The sequence below is a fragment of the Nerophis ophidion genome, linkage group LG29, assembly GCF_033978795.1.
Source record: "Nerophis ophidion isolate RoL-2023_Sa linkage group LG29, RoL_Noph_v1.0, whole genome shotgun sequence".
NCBI classification, from domain to species: domain Eukaryota; kingdom Metazoa; phylum Chordata; class Actinopteri; order Syngnathiformes; family Syngnathidae; genus Nerophis; species Nerophis ophidion.
The window spans coordinates 4,208,789-4,225,055 of NC_084639.1; the positions used below are offsets into that span (position 1 = coordinate 4,208,789).

The following is a 16,267-nucleotide window of genomic DNA, read 5'->3' on the forward strand; positions in this document are numbered from 1 at the left end:
TGGCCCGCAAGTTTGATATCAGGGGTCTCAGACACGCGGCCTGCGGGCCAATTGCGTCCCCACCATACTATGAAAGTTTAATGTTAGTGCGGCCCACAAGTTTGATATCAGGGGTCTCAGACACGCGGCCCGCGGGCCAATTGCAGCCCTCGAGACGTTATTTTGAGGCCCCCCACCTTCATATGAAAGTTTAATGTTAGTGCGGCCCGCAAGTTTGATATCAGGGGTCTCAGACACGCGGCCTGCGGGCCAATTGCGGCCCCCACCATACAATGAAAGTTTAATGTTAGTGTGGCCCGCGAGTTTGATATCAGGGGTCTCCGACACGCGGCCTGCGGGCCAATTGCGGCCCCCACCATACAATGAAAGTTTAATGTTAGTGCGGCCCACAAGTTTGATATCAGGGGTCTCAGACACGCGGCCTGCGGGCCAATTGTGTCCCCACCATAATATGAAAGTTTAATGTTAGTGGGGCCCGCAAGTTTGATATCAGGGGTCTCAGACACGCGGCCTGCGGGCCAATTGCGGCCCCCACCATACAATGAAAGTTTAATGTTAGTGTGGCCCACAAGTTTGATATCAGGGGTCTCAGACACGCGGCCTGCGGGCCAATTGCGGCCCCCACCATACAATGAAAGTTTAATGTTAGTGTGGCCCACAAGTTTGATATCAGGGGTCTCAGACACGCGGCCTGCGGGCCAATTGTGTCCCCACCATAATATGAAAGTTTAATGTTAGTGGGGCCCGCAAGTTTGATATCAGGGATCTCAGACACGCGGCCTGCGGGCCAATTGTGTCCCCACCATAATATGAAAGTTTAATGTTAGTGTGGCCCGCAAGTTTGATATCAGGGGTCTCAGACACGCGGCCTGCGGGCCAATTGCGGCCCCCACCATACAATGAAAGTTTAATGTTAGTGTGGCCCACAAGTTTGATATCAGGGGTCTCAGACACGCGGCCTGCGGGCCAATTGCGGCCCCCACCATACAATGAAAGTTTAATGTTAGTGTGGCCCGCGAGTTTGATATCAGGGGTCTCAGACACGCGGCCTGCGGGCCAATTGCGCCCCCACCATAATATGAAAGTTTAATGTTAGTGTGGCCCGCAAGTTTGATATCAGGGGTCTCAGACACGCGGCCTGCGGGCCAATTGTGTCCCCACCATACTATGAAAGTTTAATGTTAGTGCGGCCCGCAAGTTTGATATCAGGGGTCTCAGACACGCGGCCTGCGGGCCAATTGTGTCCCCACCATACTATGAAAGTTTAATGTTAGTGTGGCCCGCAAGTTTGATATCAGGGGTCTCAGACACGCGGCCTGCGGGCCAATTGTGTCCCCACCATACTATGAAAGTTTAATGTTAGTGTGGCCCGCAAGTTTGATATCAGGGGTCTCAGACACGCGGCCTGCGGGCCAATTGTGTCCCCACCATACTATGAAAGTTTAATGTTAGTGCGGCCCACAAGTTTGATATCAGGGGTCTCAGACACGCGGCCTGCGGGCCAATTGTGTCCCCACCATACTATGAAAGTTTAATGTTAGTGCGGCCCACAAGTTTGATATCAGGGGTCTCAGACACGCGGCCTGCGGGCCAATTGCGTCCCCACCATAAAATGAAAGTTTAATGTTAGTGGGGCCCGCAAGTTTGATATCAGGGGTCTCAGACACGCGGCCTGCGGGCCAATTGCGTCCCCACCATAAAATGAAAGTTTAATGTTAGTGCGGCCCACAAGTTTGATATCAGGGGTCTCAGACACGCGGCCTGCGGGCCAATTGTGTCCCCACAATAATATGAAAGTTTAATGTTAGTGTGGCCCGCAAGTTTGATATCAGGGGTCTCAGACACGCGGCCTGCGGGCCAATTGCGTCCCCACCATACTATGAAAGTTTAATGTTAGTGCGGCCCGCAAGTTTGATATCAGGGGTCTCAGACACGCGGCCTGCGGGCCAATTGCAGCCCTCGAGACGTTATTTTGAGGCCCCCCACCTTCATATGAAAGTTTAATTTTAGTGCGGCCCGCAAGTTTGATATCAGGGGTCTCAGACACGCGGCCTGCGGGCCAATTGCAGCCCTCGAGACGTTATTTTGAGGCCCCCCACCATAATATGAAAGTTTAATGTTAGTGTGGCCCGCAAGTTTGATATCAGGGGTCTCAGACACGCGGCCCGCGGGCCAATTGCAGCCCTCGAGACGTTATTTTGAGGCCCCCCACCTTCATATGAAAGTTTAATTTTAGTGCGGCCCGCAAGTTTGATATCAGGGGTCTCAGACACGCGGCCCTTGGGCAAATTGCAGCTTGCGAGATGTTATTTTGAGGCCCCCACCTTCATATGACAGTTTAATGTTAGTGGGGCCCGCAAGTTTGATATCAGGGGTCTCAGACACGGGGCCCGCGGGCCAATTTCAGCCCTCGAGATGTTATTTTGAGGCCCCCACCTTCATATGACAGTTTAATGTTAGTGCGGCCCCGCAAGTTTGATATCAGGGGGTCTCAGACATGCGGCCCTTGGGCAAATTGCAGCTTGCGAGACGTTATTTTGAGCCCCCCACCTTCATATGACAGTTTAATGTTAGTGGGGCCCGCAAGTTTGATATCAGGGGTCTCAGACACGCGGCCTGCGGGCCAATTGCGTCCCCACCATAATATGAAAGTTTAATGTTAGTGGGGCCCGCAAGTTTGATATCAGGGGTCTCAGACATGCGGCCTGCGGGCCAATTGTGTCCCCACCATAATATGAAAGTTTAATGTTAGTGTGGCCCGCAAGTTTGATATCAGGGGTCTCAGACACGCGGCCTGCGGGCCAATTGCGTCCCCACCATAATATGAAAGTTTAATGTTAGTGGGGCCCGCAAGTTTGATATCAGGGGTCTCAGACACGCGGCCTGCGGGCCAATTGTGTCCCCACCATAATATGAAAGTTTAATGTTAGTGTGGCCCGCAAGTTTGATATCAGGGGTCTCAGACACGCGGCCTGCGGGCCAATTGCGTCCCCACCATACTATGAAAGTTTAATGTTAGTGGGGCCCACAAGTTTGATATCAGGGATCTCAGACACGCGGCCTGCGGGCCAATTGCGTCCCCACCATAATATGAAAGTTTAATGTTAGTGGGGCCCGCAAGTTTGATATCAGGGGTCTCAGACACGCGGCCTGGGGGCCAATTGCGGCCCTCGAGACGTTATTTTGAGGCCCCCCACCATAATATGAAAGTTTAATGTTAGTGCGGCCCACAAGTTTGATATCAGGGATCTCAGACACGCGGCCTGCGGGCCAATTGCGGCCCTCGAGACGTTATTTTGAGGCCCCCCACCTTCATATGACAGTTTAATGTTAGTGCGGCCCACAAGTTTGATATCAGGGGTCTCAGACACGCGGCCTGCGGGCCAATTGCGTCCCCACCATAATATGAAAGTTTAATGTTAGTGCGGCCCACAAGTTTGATATCAGGGGCCCCAGACACGCGGCCTGCGGGCCAATTGCGTCCCCACCATAATATGAAAGTTTAATGTTAGTGCGGCCCACAAGTTTGATATCAGGGGCCCCAGACACGCGGCCTGCGGGCCAATTGCGTCCCCACCATAATATGAAAGTTTAATGTTAGTGCGGCCCACAAGTTTGATATCAGGGGTCTCAGACACGCGGCCTGCGGGCCAATTGCGTCCCCACCATAATATGAAAGTTTAATGTTAGTGCGGCCCACAAGTTTGATATCAGGGGCCTCAGACACGCGGCCCACGGGCCAATTGCAGCCCTCGAGACGTTATTTTGAGGCCCCCCACCTTCATATGACAGTTTAATGTTAGTGCGGCCCACATGTTTGATATCAGGGGTCTCAGACAGGCGGCCTGCGGGCCAATTGCGGCCCTCGAGACGTTATTTTGAGGCCCCCCACCTTCATATGACAGTTTAATGTTAGTGCGGCCCACAAGTTTGATATCAGGGGTCTCAGACACGCGGCCTGCGGGCCAATTGTGTCCCCACCATACTATGAAAGTTTAATGTTAGTGGGGCCCGCAAGTTTGATATCAGGGATCTCAGACAGGCGGCCTGCGGGCCAATTGCGGCCCTCGAGACGTTATTTTGAGGCCCCCCACCTTCATGTGACAGTTTAATGTTAGTGTGGCCCGCAAGTTTGATATCAGGGGTCTCAGACACGCGGCCTGCGGGCCAATTGTGTCCCCACCATAATATGAAAGTTTAATATTAGTGTGGCCCACAAGTTTGATATCAGGGGTCTCAGACACGCGGCCTGCGGGCCAATTGTGTCCCCACCATAATATGAAAGTTTAATATTAGTGTGGCCCACAAGTTTGATATCAGGGGTCTCAGACACGCGGCCTGCGGGCCAATTGCGTCCCCACCATACTATGAAAGTTTAATGTTAGTGGGGCCCGCAAGTTTGATATCAGGGATCTCAGACACGCGGCCTGCGGGCCAATTGCGTCCCCACCATACTATGAAAGTTTAATGTTAGTGCGGCCCACAAGTTTGATATCAGGGGTCTCAGACACGCGGCCTGCGGGCCAATTGCGTCCCCACCATAATATGAAAGTTTAATGTTAGTGCGGCCCACAAGTTTGATATCAGGGATCTCAGACACGCGGCCTGCGGGCCAATTGCGTCCCCACCATAATATGAAAGTTTAATGTTAGTGCGGCCCACAAGTTTGATATCAGGGGTCTCAGACACGCGGCCTGCGGGCCAATTGCGTCCCCACCATACTATGAAAGTTTAATGTTAGTGCGGCCCACAAGTTTGATATCAGGGGTCTCAGACACGCGGCCTGCGGGCCAATTGCGTCCCCACCATAATATGAAAGTTTAATGTTAGTGCGGCCCACAAGTTTGATATCAGGGGTCTCAGACACGCGGCCTGCGGGCCAATTGCGTCCCCACCATAAAATGAAAGTTTAATGTTAGTGCGGCCCACAAGTTTGATATCAGGGGTCTCAGACACGCGGCCTGCGGGCCAATTGCGTCCCCACCATAATATGAAAGTTTAATGTTAGTGGGGCCCGCAAGTTTGATATCAGGGGTCTCAGACACGCGGCCTGCGGGCCAATTGCGCCCCCACCATAATATGAAAGTTTAATGTTAGTGTGGCCCGCAAGTTTGATATCAGGGGTCTCAGACACGCGGCCTGCGGGCCAATTGCGTCCCCACCATAATATGAAAGTTTAATGTTAGTGCGGCCCACAAGTTTGATATCAGGGGTCTCAGACACGCGGCCTGCGGGCCAATTGCGTCCCCACCATAATATGAAAGTTTAATGTTAGTGGGGCCCGCAAGTTTGATATCAGGGGTCTCAGACACGCGGCCTGCGGGCCAATTGTGTCCCCACCATAATATGAAAGTTTAATGTTAGTGCGGCCCACAAGTTTGATATCAGGGGTCTCAGACACGCGGCCTGCGGGCCAATTGCGTCCCCACCATAATATGAAAGTTTAATGTTAGTGGGGCCCGCAAGTTTGATATCAGGGGTCTCAGACACGCGGCCTGCGGGCCAATTGTGTCCCCACCATACTATGAAAGTTTAATGTTAGTGCGGCCCGCAAGTTTGATATCAGGGGTCTCAGACACGCGACCTGCGGGCCAATTGTGTCCCCACCATACTATGAAAGTTTAATGTTAGTGCGGCCCACAAGTTTGATATCAGGGGTCTCAGACACGCGGCCTGCGGGCCAATTGTGTCCCCACCATACTATGAAAGTTTAATGTTAGTGCGGCCCACAAGTTTGATATCAGGGGTCTCAGACACGCGGCCTGCGGGCCAATTGCGTCCCCACCATAAAATGAAAGTTTAATGTTAGTGCGGCCCACAAGTTTGATATCAGGGGTCTCAGACACGCGGCCTGCGGGCCAATTGTGTCCCCACAATAATATGAAAGTTTAATGTTAGTGGGGCCCGCAAGTTTGATATCAGGGGTCTCAGACACGCGGCCTGCGGGCCAATTGCGTCCCCACCATAAAATGAAAGTTTAATGTTAGTGCGGCCCACAAGTTTGATATCAGGGGTCTCAGACACGCGGCCTGCGGGCCAATTGTGTCCCCACAATAATATGAAAGTTTAATGTTAGTGTGGCCCGCAAGTTTGATATCAGGGGTCTCAGACACGCGGCCTGCGGGCCAATTGCGTCCCCACCATACTATGAAAGTTTAATGTTAGTGCGGCCCACAAGTTTGATATCAGGGGTCTCAGACACGCGGCCCGCGGGCCAATTGCAGCCCTCGAGACGTTATTTTGAGGCCCCCCACCTTCATATGAAAGTTTAATGTTAGTGCGGCCCGCAAGTTTGATATCAGGGGTCTCAGACACGCGGCCTGCGGGCCAATTGCGGCCCCCACCATACAATGAAAGTTTAATGTTAGTGTGGCCCGCGAGTTTGATATCAGGGGTCTCCGACACGCGGCCTGCGGGCCAATTGCGGCCCCCACCATACAATGAAAGTTTAATGTTAGTGCGGCCCACAAGTTTGATATCAGGGGTCTCAGACACGCGGCCTGCGGGCCAATTGTGTCCCCACCATAATATGAAAGTTTAATGTTAGTGGGGCCCGCAAGTTTGATATCAGGGGTCTCAGACACGCGGCCTGCGGGCCAATTGCGGCCCCCACCATACAATGAAAGTTTAATGTTAGTGTGGCCCACAAGTTTGATATCAGGGGTCTCAGACACGCGGCCTGCGGGCCAATTGCGGCCCCCACCATACAATGAAAGTTTAATGTTAGTGTGGCCCACAAGTTTGATATCAGGGGTCTCAGACACGCGGCCTGCGGGCCAATTGTGTCCCCACCATAATATGAAAGTTTAATGTTAGTGGGGCCCGCAAGTTTGATATCAGGGATCTCAGACACGCGGCCTGCGGGCCAATTGTGTCCCCACCATAATATGAAAGTTTAATGTTAGTGTGGCCCGCAAGTTTGATATCAGGGGTCTCAGACACGCGGCCTGCGGGCCAATTGCGGCCCCCACCATACAATGAAAGTTTAATGTTAGTGTGGCCCACAAGTTTGATATCAGGGGTCTCAGACACGCGGCCTGCGGGCCAATTGCGGCCCCCACCATACAATGAAAGTTTAATGTTAGTGTGGCCCGCGAGTTTGATATCAGGGGTCTCAGACACGCGGCCTGCGGGCCAATTGCGCCCCCACCATAATATGAAAGTTTAATGTTAGTGTGGCCCGCAAGTTTGATATCAGGGGTCTCAGACACGCGGCCTGCGGGCCAATTGTGTCCCCACCATACTATGAAAGTTTAATGTTAGTGCGGCCCGCAAGTTTGATATCAGGGGTCTCAGACACGCGGCCTGCGGGCCAATTGTGTCCCCACCATACTATGAAAGTTTAATGTTAGTGTGGCCCGCAAGTTTGATATCAGGGGTCTCAGACACGCGGCCTGCGGGCCAATTGTGTCCCCACCATACTATGAAAGTTTAATGTTAGTGTGGCCCGCAAGTTTGATATCAGGGGTCTCAGACACGCGGCCTGCGGGCCAATTGTGTCCCCACCATACTATGAAAGTTTAATGTTAGTGCGGCCCACAAGTTTGATATCAGGGGTCTCAGACACGCGGCCTGCGGGCCAATTGTGTCCCCACCATACTATGAAAGTTTAATGTTAGTGCGGCCCACAAGTTTGATATCAGGGGTCTCAGACACGCGGCCTGCGGGCCAATTGCGTCCCCACCATAAAATGAAAGTTTAATGTTAGTGGGGCCCGCAAGTTTGATATCAGGGGTCTCAGACACGCGGCCTGCGGGCCAATTGCGTCCCCACCATAAAATGAAAGTTTAATGTTAGTGCGGCCCACAAGTTTGATATCAGGGGTCTCAGACACGCGGCCTGCGGGCCAATTGTGTCCCCACAATAATATGAAAGTTTAATGTTAGTGTGGCCCGCAAGTTTGATATCAGGGGTCTCAGACACGCGGCCTGCGGGCCAATTGCGTCCCCACCATACTATGAAAGTTTAATGTTAGTGCGGCCCGCAAGTTTGATATCAGGGGTCTCAGACACGCGGCCTGCGGGCCAATTGCAGCCCTCGAGACGTTATTTTGAGGCCCCCCACCTTCATATGAAAGTTTAATTTTAGTGCGGCCCGCAAGTTTGATATCAGGGGTCTCAGACACGCGGCCTGCGGGCCAATTGCAGCCCTCGAGACGTTATTTTGAGGCCCCCCACCATAATATGAAAGTTTAATGTTAGTGTGGCCCGCAAGTTTGATATCAGGGGTCTCAGACACGCGGCCCGCGGGCCAATTGCAGCCCTCGAGACGTTATTTTGAGGCCCCCCACCTTCATATGAAAGTTTAATTTTAGTGCGGCCCGCAAGTTTGATATCAGGGGTCTCAGACACGCGGCCCTTGGGCAAATTGCAGCTTGCGAGATGTTATTTTGAGGCCCCCACCTTCATATGACAGTTTAATGTTAGTGGGGCCCGCAAGTTTGATATCAGGGGTCTCAGACACGGGGCCCGCGGGCCAATTTCAGCCCTCGAGATGTTATTTTGAGGCCCCCACCTTCATATGACAGTTTAATGTTAGTGCGGCCCCGCAAGTTTGATATCAGGGGGTCTCAGACATGCGGCCCTTGGGCAAATTGCAGCTTGCGAGACGTTATTTTGAGCCCCCCACCTTCATATGACAGTTTAATGTTAGTGGGGCCCGCAAGTTTGATATCAGGGGTCTCAGACACGCGGCCTGCGGGCCAATTGCGTCCCCACCATAATATGAAAGTTTAATGTTAGTGGGGCCCGCAAGTTTGATATCAGGGGTCTCAGACATGCGGCCTGCGGGCCAATTGTGTCCCCACCATAATATGAAAGTTTAATGTTAGTGTGGCCCGCAAGTTTGATATCAGGGGTCTCAGACACGCGGCCTGCGGGCCAATTGCGTCCCCACCATAATATGAAAGTTTAATGTTAGTGGGGCCCGCAAGTTTGATATCAGGGGTCTCAGACACGCGGCCTGGGGGCCAATTGCGGCCCTCGAGACGTTATTTTGAGGCCCCCCACCATAATATGAAAGTTTAATGTTAGTGCGGCCCACAAGTTTGATATCAGGGATCTCAGACACGCGGCCTGCGGGCCAATTGCGTCCCCACCATAATATGAAAGTTTAATGTTAGTGGGGCCCGCAAGTTTGATATCAGGGGTCTCAGACACGCGGCCTGCGGGCCAATTGTGTCCCCACCATAATATGAAAGTTTAATGTTAGTGTGGCCCGCAAGTTTGATATCAGGGGTCTCAGACACGCGGCCTGCGGGCCAATTGCGTCCCCACCATACTATGAAAGTTTAATGTTAGTGGGGCCCACAAGTTTGATATCAGGGATCTCAGACACGCGGCCTGCGGGCCAATTGCGTCCCCACCATAATATGAAAGTTTAATGTTAGTGGGGCCCGCAAGTTTGATATCAGGGGTCTCAGACACGCGGCCTGGGGGCCAATTGCGGCCCTCGAGACGTTATTTTGAGGCCCCCCACCATAATATGAAAGTTTAATGTTAGTGCGGCCCACAAGTTTGATATCAGGGATCTCAGACACGCGGCCTGCGGGCCAATTGCGGCCCTCGAGACGTTATTTTGAGGCCCCCCACCTTCATATGACAGTTTAATGTTAGTGCGGCCCACAAGTTTGATATCAGGGGTCTCAGACACGCGGCCTGCGGGCCAATTGCGTCCCCACCATAATATGAAAGTTTAATGTTAGTGCGGCCCACAAGTTTGATATCAGGGGCCCCAGACACGCGGCCTGCGGGCCAATTGCGTCCCCACCATAATATGAAAGTTTAATGTTAGTGCGGCCCACAAGTTTGATATCAGGGGCCCCAGACACGCGGCCTGCGGGCCAATTGCGTCCCCACCATAATATGAAAGTTTAATGTTAGTGCGGCCCACAAGTTTGATATCAGGGGTCTCAGACACGCGGCCTGCGGGCCAATTGCGTCCCCACCATAATATGAAAGTTTAATGTTAGTGCGGCCCACAAGTTTGATATCAGGGGCCTCAGACACGCGGCCCACGGGCCAATTGCAGCCCTCGAGACGTTATTTTGAGGCCCCCCACCTTCATATGAAAGTTTAATGTTAGTGCGGCCCGCAAGTTTGATATCAGGGGTCTCAGACACGCGGCCCTTGGGCAAATTGCAGCTTGCGAGATGTTATTTTGAGGCCCCCACCTTCATATGACAGTTTAATGTTAGTGCGGCCCCGCAAGTTTGATATCAGGGGTCTCAGACATGCGCCCAGTGGGCCAATTGCGGCCAGCGAGACGTTATTTTGCGGCCCCCACCATTGTATGAAAGTTTAATGTTAGTGCGGCCCGCAAGTTTTATATGAACGGCGCTTGTCAGCGTTGTGTTATTTGGGTCCAAAATGGCTCTTTCAACGTTCTGGGTTGCCTACCCCTGCGTTAGTGGAAAAGCGGCAAATGAGTGAAAGCGACAGAGACGTTGCCATGGAGACAAGGGTTTTCTTACGTGCCTGGCTGCAGTCACACCCTGACACCTGTCCGTCAGTAATAACAGTCCCCGATAACCTGGACCAATTCAAACTGTTATTAGTTTTTTTTATTGTTTAATTTGCATTGCCTCACACGATGAACACTACATATATTTCTATATGACGCAAGATAAAAAGCCGTTACTTTTTTACGCTCGCCATATGCAATATTTCTTTGTTGAGCACAGCGGCAGCCCGACGCGTCTTATTTGCACAGAGAAAATTGCGGTGCACAAGGGATACAATTTGAAACATCATTACACAACCAGACATGCTGAGAAGTACACAACATTTTTTTTAAGAAATCTTTCCTTGCGGCCCAGCCTCACCCAGACTCTGCGTCCAGTGGCCCCCAGGTAAATTGAGTTTGAGACCCCTGCTTTAGGGGCTCCGTAAAAACCTATTTGATGCTCGTCATCACACAGATCACAGCATCCACGCGCCACCGCTCTCATGTTTGCTCTATTGCAGTGGCAGGCACTCCCTGCCGTCCAAATGCTATAAATTGTTATTAGTTACACTCATTAAACGATTCAATTGAGGCAAGAGAGTATAATTCAAACCCTTTTTCTAATTGAATTAATCGAGGCAGCCATAACATACAGTGCTGTTTTATAGACGCCGGTAAATTAAGAAGGTCATCCTGCTGTCCTTCCGCCCACATTTGCTGAAAAAAACAACTTAATCTTGCGTTGCTACTCTTTAAACTTATTTTGCACCGAACAGGAAGCCACGGTGTGCGTACTTGTGAGGTGGCTTAGCGATAAGGAGAAAGTTGACAATACGCACACTACTCTCGTGGTGCTCAAATTTTATGGCGCAAAAACACCGTGTCAAGCGTGCACTGTGAAGTAATCAAAAAAAAATGACAGCTTGATTAATCGGTCATTGTGGAGTTGCGCAATATTCACGATCTGCAATATAAAATATGGAAATTTAGAGCTTTAAATACGATTGATAATTCATCTTGCTGATTAGCAATGTTGACGGCGACATGCTGAGAAAGGCGTCAACACAATGTAACGCACTCGCCAGTGGCTGAAGTTCCTCCACAGTGCATCCTTGCCTCTATGGGAGCAAGTATTATTATCACTGGAGAATTGGAGGACAAAAATAGCTACACATGCAACACTACACAATGTCGGAGGAAACCAAAGAGCAGAGCCAAAGGTTGAAATATGTTCTCACGTCACATAGCTTGAACATATACTAATACTAGGTACTTGGTATCGCTACTATCCGTCCTTGTATCGATCCACCCACCCGTGTTTACATACAAGAGCTCGAGCTTAGCAGTTAACCGCTAAGCTAGGGCTTTTGAATGTAAACATGGGTGGGCGGATGGATACAAATATGGACAATAACGATACCAACTAGAGTATCAGTGTAGGGTTGATATTACAATGATTACATCCATATTTTTCTATTATCACAAACTTGTTTTTTGTCATTATTTGTATTGTTTACAAAGTCGGGAAAGAAGAGTCATTAGCAGTTTTTGCGCTTATTTATTATTTTGCATTATTTACTTTATGTTGTTTGTAAAGAAAAGGAAAGGAAATAAAGAAATAATTAAAATATTAATTGCTAGCGTTACACCGGTATCCTGTGTTTTTTGTAAATTATATTTTTACAAAAAACAATGAATGAACAAATGAATCATTTAATGGTCCTGAACATTTTAACATTAAGTATTGCTATGGCCAATATGGCCCCTGTACATACTTGGTATCGGATCAGTACACAAATTGGCAGTATCGCCCAAAACTAATGTAAAGTATTTAAACAAAAGAACACCTTAAATTCCAGAAGCTGCAACTTTTTCCTATGTTTTGAACCCTGCGGCTTATAAAACAGTGCGGCTAATTTAGAACTTTTTCTTTGCTGACAGCCACGATGCATGCATCCATCCATCCATCCATTTCTACCACTTGTCCCTTTTTGGGGTTGCTGGAGCCTATCTCAGCTGCATTCGAGCGGAAGGCGGCGTACACCCTGGACAAGACGCCACCTCATTGCAGGGCCAACAAAGATAGACAGACAGCATTCACACACTAGGGCCAATTTAGTGTTGCCAATCAACCTATCCCCAGGTGCATGTCTTTGGAAGTGGGAGGAAGCCGGAGTACCCGGAGGGAACCCACGCAGTCACGGTGAGAACATGCAAACTCCATACAGAAAGATCCCGAGCCCAGGATTGAACTCACAACTACTCAGGACCTTCGTATTGAGAGGCACATGCACTAACCCCTTGTCCACCGTGCTGCCCAGCCATGATGCAAATAGTTTAAAAAGAACCTAGCAAAAAACACTGGTAAGGTGTTTTATTGTTCGTGCTATGGCTCCATCTTTTGGAAAAATGTGCTTACTGCAGGTGTGACAGTGTCCTTCCATTTAATCCTTTCAACCGGAAATGCCGTTCCGTCTTCTAGTCATCCATAGCGTTCCTACTCGTATGGATTCTCCATACATCACTCCAAGCTACGTTTGTAGGAATTACAATATAACTAAAACTATTCTTATTTACTAAACCGTCCCTTGAGTGATGTCTGCAGGAGTGTTTTCATGCATATTTGTACGTGCTATCGTACTGTCATGAATCTCGCGTTGTTATCCTTAGCTAGTATGCTAACATGTTTACAAGTGTCTGCGTTAGTGTTATTAACTTACAATGGCATTCTTTTTGTATTGTTTCACAAATTCCTCAGTAAATTCACCAAAACGTCACCGTGGAGTTATTACTAACAGCTCGTGGGTCCATGAAGATGGCTTCTGTTTTGTTTGATCGGCCGTTTTACTGCCCTGTTACAGACACCGTTTGGAAACAATTAAGGTATATAAATAAACATTTACAGAATATTACTGTGTAAATAACTAATTTCACTACACACATACATATATATATATATATATATATATATATATATATATATATATATATATATGCGGCTTATAGTCCTTTGTGTGGCTAATATATAGTGGGTGTGGCTTATATTGTCTATAGTCTGGAAAATGGGGTAAGTGCTTATTACATTTGAACAAAAATGTAGGTAGAAACATGCCAAGTAACCAGATACAAACAGTGTATTCGTAAGAACCAGTAATAATAATAGTTTTGAGAAAACAAAATGACTGGAATAAAAACCTTTGCAACTCGTTTTGAAATAGTGCTATTATCTTTTACAGTCATGGTCAAAAGTTGACATAACGTCATGGATGTCTTGAGTTTCCAATAATTTCTACAACTCTTATTTTTTTTGTGATAGAGTGATTGGAGCACATACTTGTTGGTCACAAAAAACATTCATGAAGTTTGCTTCATTTATGAATTTATTCTGGGTCTACTGAAAATGTGACCAAATCTACAGCTCAATTTTTGTTTTATATGACCACAGAACTTTCCTCCAGAAGCTCTTATCTTTGGCCATGTGATGTCAGATAAAACAACAGTTGAGCCACAATACCCAGCAATATTTCTGGAGGAGAAAATGTGAGGTCTTTAATCCCAGGAACACAATGCCTACCGTCAAGCACGGTGGTGGTAGTGTTTTGTTGCCAATGGAACTGGTGCTTTACAGAGAGTAAATGAGACAATGAAAAAAAGAGTATTACCTCTAAATTATTCAGGACTACCTAAATTCATCACCCCAAAGGTTGGGTTTTGGGCACAGTTGGGTGTTCCAACTGGACAATGACCCCAAACACACGTCAAAAGTGATAAAGGAATGGCTAAATCAGGCTTGAATGAATGTTTTAGACAAGCCTTGCCTAAGTTTTGACTTAAACGTGTGGACAGTGCTGAAGAAACAAGTCCATGTCAGAAAACCAACACAAGATTAATTGTATTCCTAATTCCTACTAGCTGATAAAAAATATCGCTAAAATTCGCTCCATTCTGTCCACTAAAGACGCTGAGATCATTATCCATGCGTTTGTTACGTCTCGTCTCGATTACTGTAACGTATTATTTTCGGGTCTCCCCATGTCTAGCATTAAAAGATTACAGTTGGTACAAAATGCGGCTGCTAGACTTTTGACAAGAACAAGAAAGTTTGATCACATTACACCTGTACTGGCTCACCTGCACTGGCTTCCTGTGCACTTAAGATGTGACTTTAAGGTTTTACTAGCTCCATCCTATCTTGCCGATTGTATTGTACCATATGTCCCGGCAAGAAATCTGCGTTCAAAGGACTCCGGCTTGTTAGTGATTCCCAAAGCCCAAAAAAAGTCTGCGGGCTATAGAGCGTTTTCCGTTCGGGCTCCAGTACTCTGGAATGCCCTCCCGGTAACAGTTCGAGATGCCACCTCAGTAGAAGCATTTAAGTCTCACCATAAAACTCATTTGTATACTCTAGCCTTTAAATAGACTCCCTTTTGAGACCAGTTGATCTGCTGTTTCTTTTCTTTTTCTTCTATGTCCCACTCTCCCCTGCGGAGGGGGTCCGGTCCGATCCGGTGGCCATGTACTGCTTGCCTGTGTATCGGCTGGGGACATCTCTGCGCTGCTGATCCGCCTCCGCTTGGGATGGTTTCCTGCTGGCTCCGCTGTGAACGGGACTCTCGCTGCTGTGTTGGATCCGCTTTGGACTGGACTCTCGCGACTGTGTTGGATCCATTATGGATTGAACTTTCACAGTATCATGTTAGACCCGCTCGACATCCATTGCTTTCCTCCTCTCCAAGGTTCTCATAGTCATTATTGTCACCGACGTCCCACTGGGTGTGAGTTTTCCTTGCCCTTATGTGGGCCTACCGAGGATGTCGTGGTGGTTTGTGCAGCCCTTTGAGACACTAGTGATTTAGGGCTATATAAGTAAACATTGATTGATTGATTGATTTAGCTGAACTGCACCAATTTTGTCAAGAGGAGTGGTCAAAAATTCAAGCAGAAGCTTGCGGGTGGCTACCAAAGTGCCTTATTGCAGTGAAACTTGTAACCAAATATTAACATTGCTGTATGAATACTTTTGACACAGTAGATTTGCTCACATTTTCAGTAGACCCATAAAAAAATTCAAAAAAGAAGCAAACTTCAGGAATGTTTTTTGTGACCAACAAATATGTGCTCCAGTCACTCTATCATAAACAAATAAACAATAGTTGTAGAAATGATTGGAAACTCAAGACAGCCATGACATTATGTTCTTTACACGTGTATGTCAACTTTTGACCACCACTGTATATGCAATATATTGTGATGCATAGCTTAGTTGAAAAAGGCTGCAATATATATAGAAATATAGATTTTAGGCCTTCCTCATTGCACATACATCAGCAGATATGTCTGCATGCAATAAGCGTTCAACTAAATTAAAAAGAAGATACTTGGTACAGTGTTCTAGTAGTAGTAGTAGTAGTAGTAGTAGTGGTAGTGGTAGTCGCTCTTACCCCTAAAACCGCCATGCGTGGGCTGTGGATGTGGCAGCGTCCACGTCTCTTCCCGCGGGTGTGCAGCCAACGGCCTTAGCTCAGCATCATGGACAGCCTCTCATCCGAGCCTGGCCACAAGAGACATGAACACTTAGTCAAGGCTCACCCTGGACAATAAAATCAACCATTTTAACAAGTTGAAAATAAGAAAATCTTGGATTTTCCGGGAATTCTCTCTTTTCTATTCCAGTCAATGAAGATTTGCTTCAGCCTGTGACACAGTCATTTTGATAGTAGGCTATTATAGCTCTACTGCTCACTAGTGTTATCATATCTGAGTTATTGTGCAGAAATATGGGGAAATAACGACAAAAGTGCGCTACATTCGTTAACCGTGTTGC

General features: G+C 48.3%; 1 protein-coding gene across 1 annotated transcript in view; it reads right to left on the reverse strand.

Moving 5' to 3' along the window:
- The window catches only part of LOC133546032 (polycomb group RING finger protein 3), an 80,714-nt gene extending 64,717 nt beyond the window's left edge, over window positions 1–15,997 (reverse strand). Inside the window, exon 1 of the mRNA XM_061891845.1 lies at window positions 15,885–15,997. Within this exon, the coding sequence (XP_061747829.1) occupies window positions 15,885–15,899 (15 nt within the window). The 5' untranslated portion in view covers window positions 15,900–15,997. The remainder of the gene's footprint in view (window positions 1–15,884) is intronic.
- Between the last annotated feature and the right edge of the window lie 270 nt (window positions 15,998–16,267).